Source organism: Rhinichthys klamathensis, unplaced genomic scaffold (genome assembly GCF_029890125.1).
Source record: "Rhinichthys klamathensis goyatoka isolate OS25496 unplaced genomic scaffold, OSU_Roscu_1.1 h1tg000001l_1, whole genome shotgun sequence".
Taxonomy (NCBI): Eukaryota; Metazoa; Chordata; class Actinopteri; order Cypriniformes; family Leuciscidae; genus Rhinichthys; species Rhinichthys klamathensis.
The window spans coordinates 6,991,899-7,003,930 of NW_026606555.1; the positions used below are offsets into that span (position 1 = coordinate 6,991,899).

Below are 12,032 nucleotides of genomic sequence, written 5' to 3' on the forward strand. Positions count from 1 at the left end.
ATGAATGCAAACCAAGGCTGCTGAAAAAGTGGGTGGGCACTGTTGCATTCTATATTCACTGGCGTCTGTAGCAATGTATGAAGCACAGCTCACAAAGAAGTCAAGCAGCCGAGTAGCTTTCTGTTGATCAACACTGCAAATTCGCGTGTCCAACTTAAACCTGATGCAAACGCTGTGTGGGGAAATCTTACACCCTCAAGCAAAATTCATTATCAAGCTGATTCCTATTGAAATGCCTCGATTGTGACTTTGCCTGGCTAATTGTTTTGTACATTTTATTGGACTATTATTCTTTGTGAAAGCTTTAAGATAATATTAATGTAAGATTATAAAATAAGTTAAACTTGAATAAATATTTTTGTATTTGATGAGTAGCCGTGTAGCGGGCTAATATACAGTCAGATGGTCATTGCCACAAAACTTATTTTGTGACTGACAGCCTGAATGTAAATTATCCGCTACATATTTATGCTATGTATTCTTAAAGTGGAAGCACTGAATGGCATTTTCAAACTCAGACACTCAAAGTACTTTACTGCACCTGTTTATAGGTGCCACATTGTGCTTAATAATGCTCTTGTCTTATAACCATATGACATAAAACCACTCTCATGATATCAACGAGTGACAAAAGCATTATTAAGCACAATGTGGCACCTACAAACAGGTGCAGTAAAGTACTTTGAGTGTCATTGTGGCTTTAGCTGCCAGGCTGTGCAGGAGGGGGTGAGGGGACAAAAAAGCATTAAAGTTGAGAAGGGCTGAAGTTTGCAAGGGGTTGTTTATGTTTCATGTTTTATAATGTCTTATTGCTTGGTCATTCCTCCCAGGGCATATTAACCAGAACTGTGTGGCGCCTCCAGTCTCGTCTCCAGCGGCGTGTCTCCACTGAGCCCGCTTGCTGCTTGCTCCCTGCTCCCCAAAGGCAATCGGCTGTTCGGTTGACCTGCTCTTGACACATCCAGACCTGCTGAAGAGACGGCTCCCTGCTGCTCCAACCGGGCAACACAGCCTGACGCAGCTTCTCTTGACCTCTAACGAGAGATGCTTTGACTCTTGAGAAGTCCAGATGTGTGTGAGAGGCCCGTTCCTCTCCAGTCTGGCTCCGCTCTACATATAGCGAGTGAGGTCGCACTCTTTCTTCTCTCAGTTTCCTCCGTGTGAGACTGCGAGTGATATTCAAGTGCTGTGGTGGATTGGAGCAGATGGAGGCAGAGGACTTGGTCAGCTTTAATGAGGCTCCGAGCCTCGACACACTGTGGTGGTGTGAATAAAGGAAACTCGGAGAGCGAAACCGACCCGTTTGTTCTCTCTCAGAAACCTCCACTTTTATCTCATCCTGTTCCTTCTGCAAAATGATGTCCTCCTCCTTCTCTGTCACCCTTTCTTCTTCTTGGCCCTCCACCACCTGTTTTGGTTTTCCCTCCATCTCGCTGATTTCCTCAGTCTCCTCTTCTGATTTTCTACTTTGTCTTGCTTCACTGTCCCCTTGAACCTCGCTGTTGCCTCTCATTTCCTCATAGTTGCTGGCTTTGATTGGTTCATGTTCAGAGTCTTCATCAGTGCTGCTGCCTTCGGGGAAGGTGCTTGGGTGTTTCTTTCTCTTTCGGGTCACGGCTGATATGATGGACAGGGGGAGGAAGTCTTTGGCACTTAGGTCTTTCTTGGAGGTGGAAGTTCCCTGTGATGAAAGTTGCATTTTAATGCAGAGCTCAAAAAAATGTTGCAACATTTCTTCTGATGAAGCTAAAGTCTTCTAATGAAAATGCAAAGCTTGCGCTCAGTAAAAAAAAAAGAAAAAAAAAAGTGTTATCAGAAGTTTATCCAGGAGGCATGCAAATCTGGAATTCAAAATCTTTTAAATAAATCTGGAAATAAAGTTTTAGGATTTAATTATTATTTTTTTTAAATAAACAAGGTCATGATGTAAAATTAATTTTGAAATGTAAATTTGTGGCATTGATCATGTGACTCTTTGTACATATGTTCTTCAACTGAAGCCCAATTTGCTCTTTGGATAATTTTGAAATCATGCTGGATTCCACGATCATCCGGTTTGACACAAACTTGTGGAGCTCATGCATCTCAAGTGTTGCTGTCATTAAAGCAAAAGGGTTTCCGAAATACTAAATACTAAGACATTCCTGTTCATTTTTATGTTAGACTTTTTACTCATTGTTGTGCTGATAGAATTTATAATATAATATTTTTCCATTATATATTATACTATTAGAAATAAGAAGTTGTTTTCACTAACAATCTTAGACTTGGGCACTAGTGTATGTGGAATATTCCACACATAAACCACCAAAATAAAAAATTAAATTAAAAAGGGGTATTTGCGTTAAACAACATGCAATGAAAAATAGCTATGCCACTGTTTAATACAAAACAATATATAATTAAAAATAGAAAATTACATATAATAAAAGAACTGCAAAATACCCACTAAGAAATATTTATGGCTGGTCAATTTTCTCAATTCGCAAAAGTTAATTTTAGACCCTGATCTCTTACCTTGGATTTAGCTGAGTCACTAGTGGTGAAATCTGTATAGGGGAGGAAAAGTAACAATACAGTCAGGGAGCTCATTGTTAGACACTGAGCTTTATCTGAGAATTTAAAGCAAGATAAATGGAGACATTTGGGAGTGTAATCTGTGCTGTCTTTAAAGCTGAAGTGTGTATTCCCTACAGAGCATTTTACAGCCCACCTATTTACAACCTACTTGCCAGCAGCCATATCACCCTGTAGCCCAAGACTGGTTGCCCACTGAAGCTAAGCAGGGCTGAGCCTGGTTAGTACCTGGATGGGAGACCTCCTGAGAAAACCAGGTTGCTGTTGGAAGAGGTGTTAGTGAGGCCAGCAGGGGGTGCTCACCCTGTGGTCTGTGTGGGTCCTAATGCCCCAGTATAGTGACGGGAACACTATACTGTCAAAGAGCACCGTCCTTCGGATGAGACGTTAAACCGAGGCCCTGACTCTCTGTGGTCATTAAAAATCCCATGGCACTTCTCGTAAAGAGTAGGGGTGTAACCCCGGTGCCCTGGCCACATTCCACCCATTGGCCCCTGCCAATCATGGCCTCCTAATAATCCCCATCCACTGAATTGGCTCTATCACTCTCTCTCCTCTCCAACTATAGCTGGTGTGTTGTGAGCGCATTGGCGCCGTTGTACTGTGGCTGCCGTCGCATCATTCAAGTGGATGCTGCACACTGGTGCTGGTTGAGGAGAGAATCCCTGATATGAGTGTAAAGCGCTTTGGGTGTATAGTAGTACATATGAAAGCGCTATATAAATGCCTCATTCATTCATTCATTTCTGCACTGCTAGTGTCACCAAAGGAATTTAAGATAATGTCAAACAAGTGTCCCCCTAATTGATTAGGATAGATAGTCCCACCTGAAACGTAGACTTTTGCTCTGTTGGTTGTAGTATAAAGGCAATATTGGCTCAACCAATAGCCCTACAGAGCATTTTACAGCCCACCTATTTACAGCCTACTTGTATTTGTCTTGCCTTTGTCTGTTTTTCATCTTAAACAGAGATGAGAACATGTTTTAACATTAAAAATTACACACTTCACCTTTAAGAGCTAAAACACTTCTGAAAGAATAGATGCTGTTTCTTGGTTTAAGATTACAAAATTTAATATCAGAATATGAAAACATGTTGTCATAAGCTGCAGCAGATGGTAAAATAACTATTAAAAAACTATTCCTGCGCCTACCGCAAACTTTGATCCATTGGCTCAGCTAGTAGAATGATGCAGAAAAAATCCAGAGAGAGAAAGATGAAAAGAAGAAGAGGATATGAATGTAAAGAGACAGAGAGCAGGTGTAGTAAGAGTTTGTTTGTTTTTTTTAAAGGGAAGTGTAAATAGAGATTACAGTGAAAACCATCTCCCAGTGAGAAAAAGAATACCAAATGAGAAGGATGATTTCATGAAGCTTGTTAAAACAAGCTCTTCACATCTCAACTTGTTTCTTTACAGGTTAACATAAACCTGTAAAGGCCCAACCATGGACTGGAGTTGAAAATTAGCAATAGCTATAAACTATTTTTGCATAGCATCAGTTACAGACTTGTTTTGTACTATGTTTAATTGCAATGTCCATGTCAAATAAATGAATAATAAATTAAAAAAATACACCTGTGCGAACAAGCTCATTTCATGTCAGTATCTCTCACCCGAGGAGTCTCTGAGCAGCACCGTCCTGCCAATGTTAGACAGGAGGTGGTCGATATTTGGAACAGGCTGTATGTTCTGCTGGTCCTCTGGTGTCTGCAGAAAAAAACATAAACAGATGGATGTTGGCTGATATTTGAGTTTTGAAGTGCCCTGTCCACTTTAATCAGCTAATATAGAATGATTGACCACTGAACTGTATTAAAGTAACTATTTTTTGTTTGCGCTGAAAGCATCAACCCATTAAATTGATGATGAGACAGACCGAAGACTGTCATAAATTCTGCTTGGGGGAAATCTCAAGTGTGAAATCCCTTATCAAACTTAATAAATATTTAAAATGATTAAAAAAGACAGTTTGTACCTTCTCATCCTTTTCCTGCTGATCACTGAAGAACCACATATGCTGCAACAAAGAAAGAGTACTTAAGCCCAATCCCATTTCTACCCCTTTCCCCTATCCCTCTGTTTTGCGCATTCACGTGAAGGGGTAGGGGTGTCTCGATTCTCTTTTGGTTGGAGGGGTAGGGGTAGGAGGAAGGGCCAGATAGCAGGTTTATTCTGCGATAACAACCAGTTGGATGTACATTATCCCTTACATATAGAATATACTGACTGCTCTTTTCCATATAATGAAACTGAATGGGGAATGGGTCTGTCAAGAACTAAAAAGAACATAAAAGTGGTCCATATGACTCATACTCTATGTTTCAAGACTTATGTCATAGTATAGCTTTGTATGACAATCAGTCATAGTGAAATTTAAGCCATTAACCTTGATACGTTTATGTTATTTTTGTGTCATTTTAGAACTTGAAAAAATAGCTGTAACCCACACAACTGATGGTGTAGCAGCTGACGAAGGCATGACTACAGCTGACGAAGGCATCTTGGAAGTTTGTGATAAACATCGCCGCATCTCCTTTGACGTAGGAGCTAGCGACGACGTATGATGATGTGTAGCGGTGTAGTAGTGGTGTCCCATTTCTTAGGGGAATATTTTCATCCCACCTCTTGCCACTTTGTTTCAAGGGGCAAAGGGAAGGAGTACGAGTAGTGGTAGGGGTAGGCGAAGGGGTATAAAATAAAATTAAGATTAGGCTTTAATGACAGGATATCTTTTCTTATGTTAACTTTGCTAACATTGAAGGAAAGTTACAGGTTCAATACAAGTTAAGCTCCATCAGCAGCATTTGCCCCATAATGTTGGGGGGAAAAATGTGTTAAAAAAAATCTCTTAGTTAAAAAGCAAAAACGTTGATTGCATTTCATAAATCTTTAGGATACAGAAGAGAAAAGCAATCTGAATAGGACATACATGCAAAATAAGAGTCTCTGTAATCTTGTAGCGGTCTGGCATGTGAGTGACCATGTCGGTCATGCTGTCTTCTGAGGTCCGCACCAGTGTGGGGCCAAACACCAGGGCCAGATTTCTAGGCTCCATCTGGAGAGCAAGGAGAGTCAGTTTTAGGGTAAATTTGATCAGAAATTACTCCTCAATGTGTGGCCATTTCTTAAACCTCAGAAACTTTTATGTTTCAGGGATTGATTATTATTAAAACTAACAGATTTAATCTTTCTTGTTATTAGCTAAATGAAGATTTAAAAGATCTTTAAACTTTAAACATGACTTTATTTATTTTTCATTATTTCAGTTTTTCAGTCTGACTATAGCATCAATAAAAAACATGCTTGGGATGTAGGGATGAGATGTGAGGTGTGAAGAAAACAGGAAATTCTAGGTAAATCTTATGCTGTAGTTTTGTTTAGATTATTCAGAGTAAATATATAATATTTAAATGTAATTATATCTAGGACACATAAAAAAACGTAAAAAATCATTTTTAGCAAAAGATGTAATTTTATTCCAAAATTGTTACAAATGTCACTTCCACCATCGTCCTATCCACCGCAAAACACTATTAAAATACATGACACTGTGGAGGGAATTTTTCATGACTTTCATAAAATAATGACAAAAATGAAAGAATTCTCCTATCGGTAAAAACTTTGGGTAATCGTAATCGGTAAGATATTTTTAAAATAAATTAATTTACACTTTATTTTAAGGTGTCCTTGTAATTATACATTAAAGTACTAGTATTTAAGTAGATTAATATTAATTAACAACATGTACTTAGGTGTTCGGATTAGGGTTTGTTTTAGTGTTAGTTGCATGCAATTATGCATAATTAGGGGCCAAGCCCTGAAGGGATAGCCCCTGTTGTATCTGTTAGTTTTCTTCTTATTATTTTTCCCAAATGGGAGTCAATAGCAGCCCTATCAACGGAACATAGGAAAATGATGAAATTTGGCACACTTGTAGTGATGGTAATGACCAGTAATTGGACCAATTTTTGAGTCTCTAGGACCAACTCTATAGCGCCACCACCAGTTCAAAATTTAACTTTTCTAATGGTTATAACTTTTAAACCATTTGATCTAGAAAAATTAAACTTAGTACACCTGATTCATCTCTTTATGCTAATCACATTCAACATCTTACATTAAGACTTTGTCCCTTCAGTAGTGGCCATTTTGAAAAGTACAGTATTCAGTTTTTTCACTACTTCTCATTAAAATTTTGCCCAATTCTTACGGAAATTGGCTCAGATGATCTTTGGACCGAGCCACACAGAAAAGACTGAACATATTTTTGACATTTGCTACCGTTCCCGAGAAATAACTTTCTGAAGTCGACTGTCATTGTGTTTGTTCTCATATGTGCTTAAATGCTTGCTGTGCTCACTTAGCTGCTGTGCTTACACTTGCTGTACTTTTTGCTTGGTGTATTTGCTGTGCTTACAATGCTTTTTGTGCTTAAATGCTTGCTGCGCTGCTGTGCTTACAGTACTTGCTGTGTTGCTGTACTTGATGTGCTGCTGTGCTTGCTGTACTTTTTGCTTGCTGTACTTGCTGTGCATGCAATGCCTTCGGGCTTGGCCCTGTATTGCTGCTTGGAGCTATATTTAATATTGTAATTGCTAGTTTACTTTATTAGGGGCCAAGCCCCTATTGTAATTGTTAGTTTTCCTTTTATTATTATTCTTTCCCAATGGGAGTCTTTGGCAGCCCAATGACTGACAAAAATGGTCAGAATTTGGCACACTTGTGGTGATGGCAATGAATAGGAATCTGACCAACTTTGGGGTCTCTAGGACTAATTCTACAACACCACCACCAACTTTTGGGTCTCTAAGAACGATTATACAGCACCACCAGTTAAAAAATGTACTCTTCAAATTGTTATAACTTTTGAACCCTTTGTTCTAGAAAAATGAGAGTTCACCTGATTCATCTCTTCATGCTCCTCACATGCAATCATTTTTTCACTACTTTTCTTTTTCAAAGTTTGACCAATTCTTACAAAAATTAGCTCAGATGATCTTTGGACCGAACCGTACAGAAATGACAGAACAGATGTTTTTAATTCATCTTTGTTCAAAAGTTATGATGTCATGAACTTAACGGTGTTGTCCCAAAATTGGTTCAGAGGCTGTATCTAGGTCAAACTTTGATCAATCGAAACGAAACTTGGTAGGCTTTATCAACACCATGATCTGAGGGGAGGGGGGGGGGGGGTGCCAAAGCTGGGAATAGAGCCACCTACAGGTCATGAGTTATGAAAAATGGCTATTTTTGCTAATAACTTTTGCAGTTAGTCAGAAAATCATGATTTTGGTTTCTTGCCAGGATCGAACGAACCATCGGGCCACCATTTTGAAATTTGTCATAAATTTCAATATCTTTTAAACAATTTGACATATTGTCACAAAAATTGGTAGGGATCAACAGCATGTCCTAAAGGTACCTGAGAAGTTTGAACACAGCATCACCTAGTGTTCCAGATATATAAGGATTTTTACAAATACATTTATAACTTTTGAAAACATTGTCCAAATTTAGTTTTCTCTGTCATTATGTTCCTTTTATGCCGATTTATGCCGATTCCGACAATATCTCATTTGTCATTTTCCATAATTTTGTTTATCCACCAAATTGAAGTAAATGAAACTGTTTTCTTTGCTACTCATCCAAAAAATGTTGTCCAATTTTGTCCAAAATCTGATCATATGATCTTTGAAACAAGCCGCACAGAAATGACTGAACGAATTTTTGATATTCATTACAAGTTCCCAAGAAATACTTCTCCGAAGTTGACTTGTTGTATTATGCTAGTTAACTTAGCATGCTAACCAGTTGCCATTCTTTTCAATGTGGCTCTTCAGCTATCTGGTTAAAATTAAGCTAAATTAGCAGTTAAGTTAGCTTAGCATGTTAATCGGTTAACGTACTAAGTAATACTTTTGTGGGCTCATTGCCTTGACAGCTCTCCTCAGCAGCCTGAGGAGTGTGCGTAAACTGAGTGGTGCAACTTGCTAAGCCACAAGGTTGAATCCTGTGTGGCACATGCCCAGACCGCAAGAGGTATTGTGGCCCGAAATGGTGCAAATGTTGATTCTCTTCAAGGCATTGTGTCTTTCTGAGAATGTTCTAATCTGAACGTATTAAATATAACATGTGGAGCATTTATATACAAAATCTTCATTTTAAGTTAATTCTCACTGAACCCCGGCAGTGAACGTGCACAGTGATAAGCAATGATCGTGTGATCTAAAGATTGTGGGTTCAATTTTTGCCTAATAGAACTTTATAAAAGTGTGTATAATGTTGTGTCACATCAATTTCTTTATTATCTAGGCAAGCATTGTACTAAGCTTTCTTCCACTTGGATTTGAAATGTGTTTTTTGTTCATTCTCATCTGAACTAATGTTCATTTTGAATTCATTCTCACCTGTACTTCTAAACCTATCTGTTTTTTATGTACATTCTATTTCTGCTGTTTTTGCTCTTCTGGCTCTGCACTGCTGTTGCTGCCCATTCAAAAGCTGCTTCAATTGCTGCTTGCAGCTTTATTATGTAGTTATTACTACGGTAACTACATGTAACGTGAAACAAGAACACTGTAAAATAAACTGTTACTAAAACTTACAAATTTTGAATGGTACTATATGTACATACTACTTACAAATTATGAATGGTAGTATATGTATACACTATTTAATGGGCTATATGCACGCATAACTTCCGCGTTTGACGCAAGGATGCTCGTGCGTTTCCGGTTGGGGAGATTTAAAGCGGAGGAAAACCGAGGAAAATGTATGTCAGAGTCTTCAAAATTTACTGTCCTCTCGTCTTTGAAACGAAACTTTAATACGTTTAGATGTAATTTTATATATAGTTATGTTTATTTAATATAATAAACACAGAAGCATAAACAAAATGAGGAGTGTCTGTTTTGTCTGTTTTTGTGACTAACGTTTCTTTAGTATAGCAATAGAGTATAAAAACCAATATAAATTCTCGGTATAGCATTGGACTCTACGATCGGCGGAAGTAATCCAGCATCCTTAGACCTTCACCGGAAATACCGCCGTGCATAGAGCCCATTTGTCCATTTAAACAAAGTCCAGCAAACTAGTTAGAGTAAAAAGTTTGTTTTCTAAAAGTCCCTAGGGCCAAAAGAGTTGAAGCTGAAAAAACACTAATTTATTTATTTATTTATTTATTTATTGTTTCTTTGTTTGTTTTTGTTATTGTAGAACTATTTCTAGTACAGCATGAACCTTATTCTTCTCTGAATGGTCCGCAACTGTTTTCAGGTGACTGATTAGAAACTTCAGTGTGTGGTAGTAGTGATCCGGCAGGTCAAGTATCTAAAAGAGAAACATAACCAAAGACATCACAAAACTTTGGTAAGAGACTGCAAATGCAAATTAGCTGAAACTGAATTAATAAACTGGTGGTAGGCTACATACAAGTTTCCTCATGGTCTTTAAGCGGTCCCCTGCATCCTCTAAACGGTTGGCGTCAATGAAATCATTATATTTATCTGCAGGTAGAGGACAGCAGTGAGCTGTGTTTTTAAATATATGCAACACCCATTCAACTCTGACGACCAATCAAAGGCTTTATGTGAATGAATTAAAGAGGGGGTTGAGCTGAATATACCATCTGTGAAAAGAGGTTCCGGAAGCTTCCTGAAGAAGGACTTCAGAATACTGCTGATGACGTTCAGGTCTTTCCATCTCTGTAAACAAACAGTATGATTCCTGTTCTGATTTATCCCTGCAGATTCTCTGTCTGTTTTTGTCATACTCCCACCTCACCTCCTCAGCAGTGTCTATATCCATGCCCTTGTTGAGCAGATCCTGAAGAGAAGACACCATGGCATTGTTCCCTGGCACTCTGTAGATGCCAATATATTCCAAACCCATCTCCTCCACCAGACGACAGCATGTCACCACAATCTGTGGGACAAACTACACAAACAAGCATATAATAAAAGTTCATTAGGGGACAGCGGGGCAGAGCCTACTGTAACACTTTCTGACTTTCTCAGTTTGTGTAAATCAACTCGGTTTAGAGTATTTATTTTTTTCAACATTAATTTCACACATCTAGTACAATTATGTGGTCTTGTTTCATTATGACGGTGTATACTTTTTTCTTTATTTACCCCGAAAGAATAAAAGTCAAGTCAAGTCAAGTCACCTTAATTTATATAGCGCTTTTTACAATACAGATTGTTTCAAAGCAGCTTTACAGAGATAACAGGTGTAACGAGGTGCGGCTGAAGCAGAGATTAGGCAGGATCCAAATGCAGCACACACTAACAGACCACAAACTATACAAATTAGACTGGATAGCTGCTACAGGCCTCGGGACTCAGGTAGGGATGGCTGACGCGAAACAGATGTTCCGAAGCTTTGCGAGATCCCGAAGCGCAGATGATTCGAAACACTGATCCGAAGCGTGATTCAAAACACCCACGTCACGTGACTACGGCTAAATGAAGCTTCTGAGTGTTTCATCAGGTGGAGTGGTCCGCCGAATCAGGGTTTGATTGACAGGTCGGTCGGGAAAGATCACACTATCACGCACAGTATAAAAGTGAAGTCAACGCATTTTCACATCGTGGGTTTTTGTGAAAGGAGTTTGGTTTTGAGGTTTTGAGATTTTTGGTGATATAGTGACATTTATAGTGCGATTTGTTTAGTTATATTTAGGCTTCCATTTAAATTTACACATTGACTGAGAGACACATATAGTGACACATTAATGCATAGATATAAATATATATAGACAGATACATGTATTAATAGATAGATACATATAATAGATAGATAGATAGATTATTATATATACATAAATTAATAGATAGATGCATATAATAGATTTTCATTTTCATTCAGAGCCACAAATGACAACATCAGGCCCATCATCATCATCATCAACACTAGTAGAAACACAGGACAGTTTATGGGAACATTTTGATAATCGTATCCGTGAAACCCAGATGATACACAATGCTACAGCTGATGCCATAGTAGAAGTGAAAAAATACCTCAACGATGCGTTTTGGAAAGAGAGAGCTGTAATCTTTCCTCATTTATATATGTCCTTGCTAAAAAAATATCTTTGCATGCCAGCAACAAGTGTCTCATGTGAGAGAATTTATTTAAAGGCTGGAGAAATTATCTGTAAAAAAAGAAGTAGGCTGAGTCCTTCGACAGCAGAGAAATTGATATTTTTGAATAAAAATCTATAAGAAAGTGAGACATTGTGGCTTGATTTCTTTTATTCATTTTTCATGACCAAAATAACATTATGCAATGTGAAGAGACTACAGGTTACAAGCTTCATATATTAGAAAAATACAATAATAATACAAATAAAATAAAATAAAAACAGTTTTTTTGGCTCATTGTATAAAAAATCAAAGTTGTTTCAGATCAACACCTGCAAGTGACCACTAGGTGTCACCGTGGAGACGGGT

The 12,032-nt window shown here is 38.2% G+C and overlaps 1 protein-coding gene across 1 annotated transcript in view; it reads right to left on the reverse strand.

Annotated features, from left to right (window-relative positions):
• Positions 1 to 817: 817 nt before the first annotated feature.
• arhgap23b (Rho GTPase activating protein 23b) overlaps positions 818 to 12,032 on the reverse strand; it is a 65,133-nt gene continuing 53,918 nt past the window's right edge. The window contains exons 8-16 of the mRNA XM_056257400.1: positions 10,363 to 10,515; positions 10,205 to 10,283; positions 10,012 to 10,085; positions 9,820 to 9,909; positions 5,510 to 5,635; positions 4,556 to 4,597; positions 4,194 to 4,287; positions 2,518 to 2,549; positions 818 to 1,681 (exon numbers count right to left, since the gene is read on the reverse strand). Of these exons, the coding sequence (XP_056113375.1) occupies positions 818 to 1,681; positions 2,518 to 2,549; positions 4,194 to 4,287; positions 4,556 to 4,597; positions 5,510 to 5,635; positions 9,820 to 9,909; positions 10,012 to 10,085; positions 10,205 to 10,283; positions 10,363 to 10,515 (1,554 nt within the window). The remainder of the gene's footprint in view (positions 1,682 to 2,517; positions 2,550 to 4,193; positions 4,288 to 4,555; positions 4,598 to 5,509; positions 5,636 to 9,819; positions 9,910 to 10,011; positions 10,086 to 10,204; positions 10,284 to 10,362; positions 10,516 to 12,032) is intronic.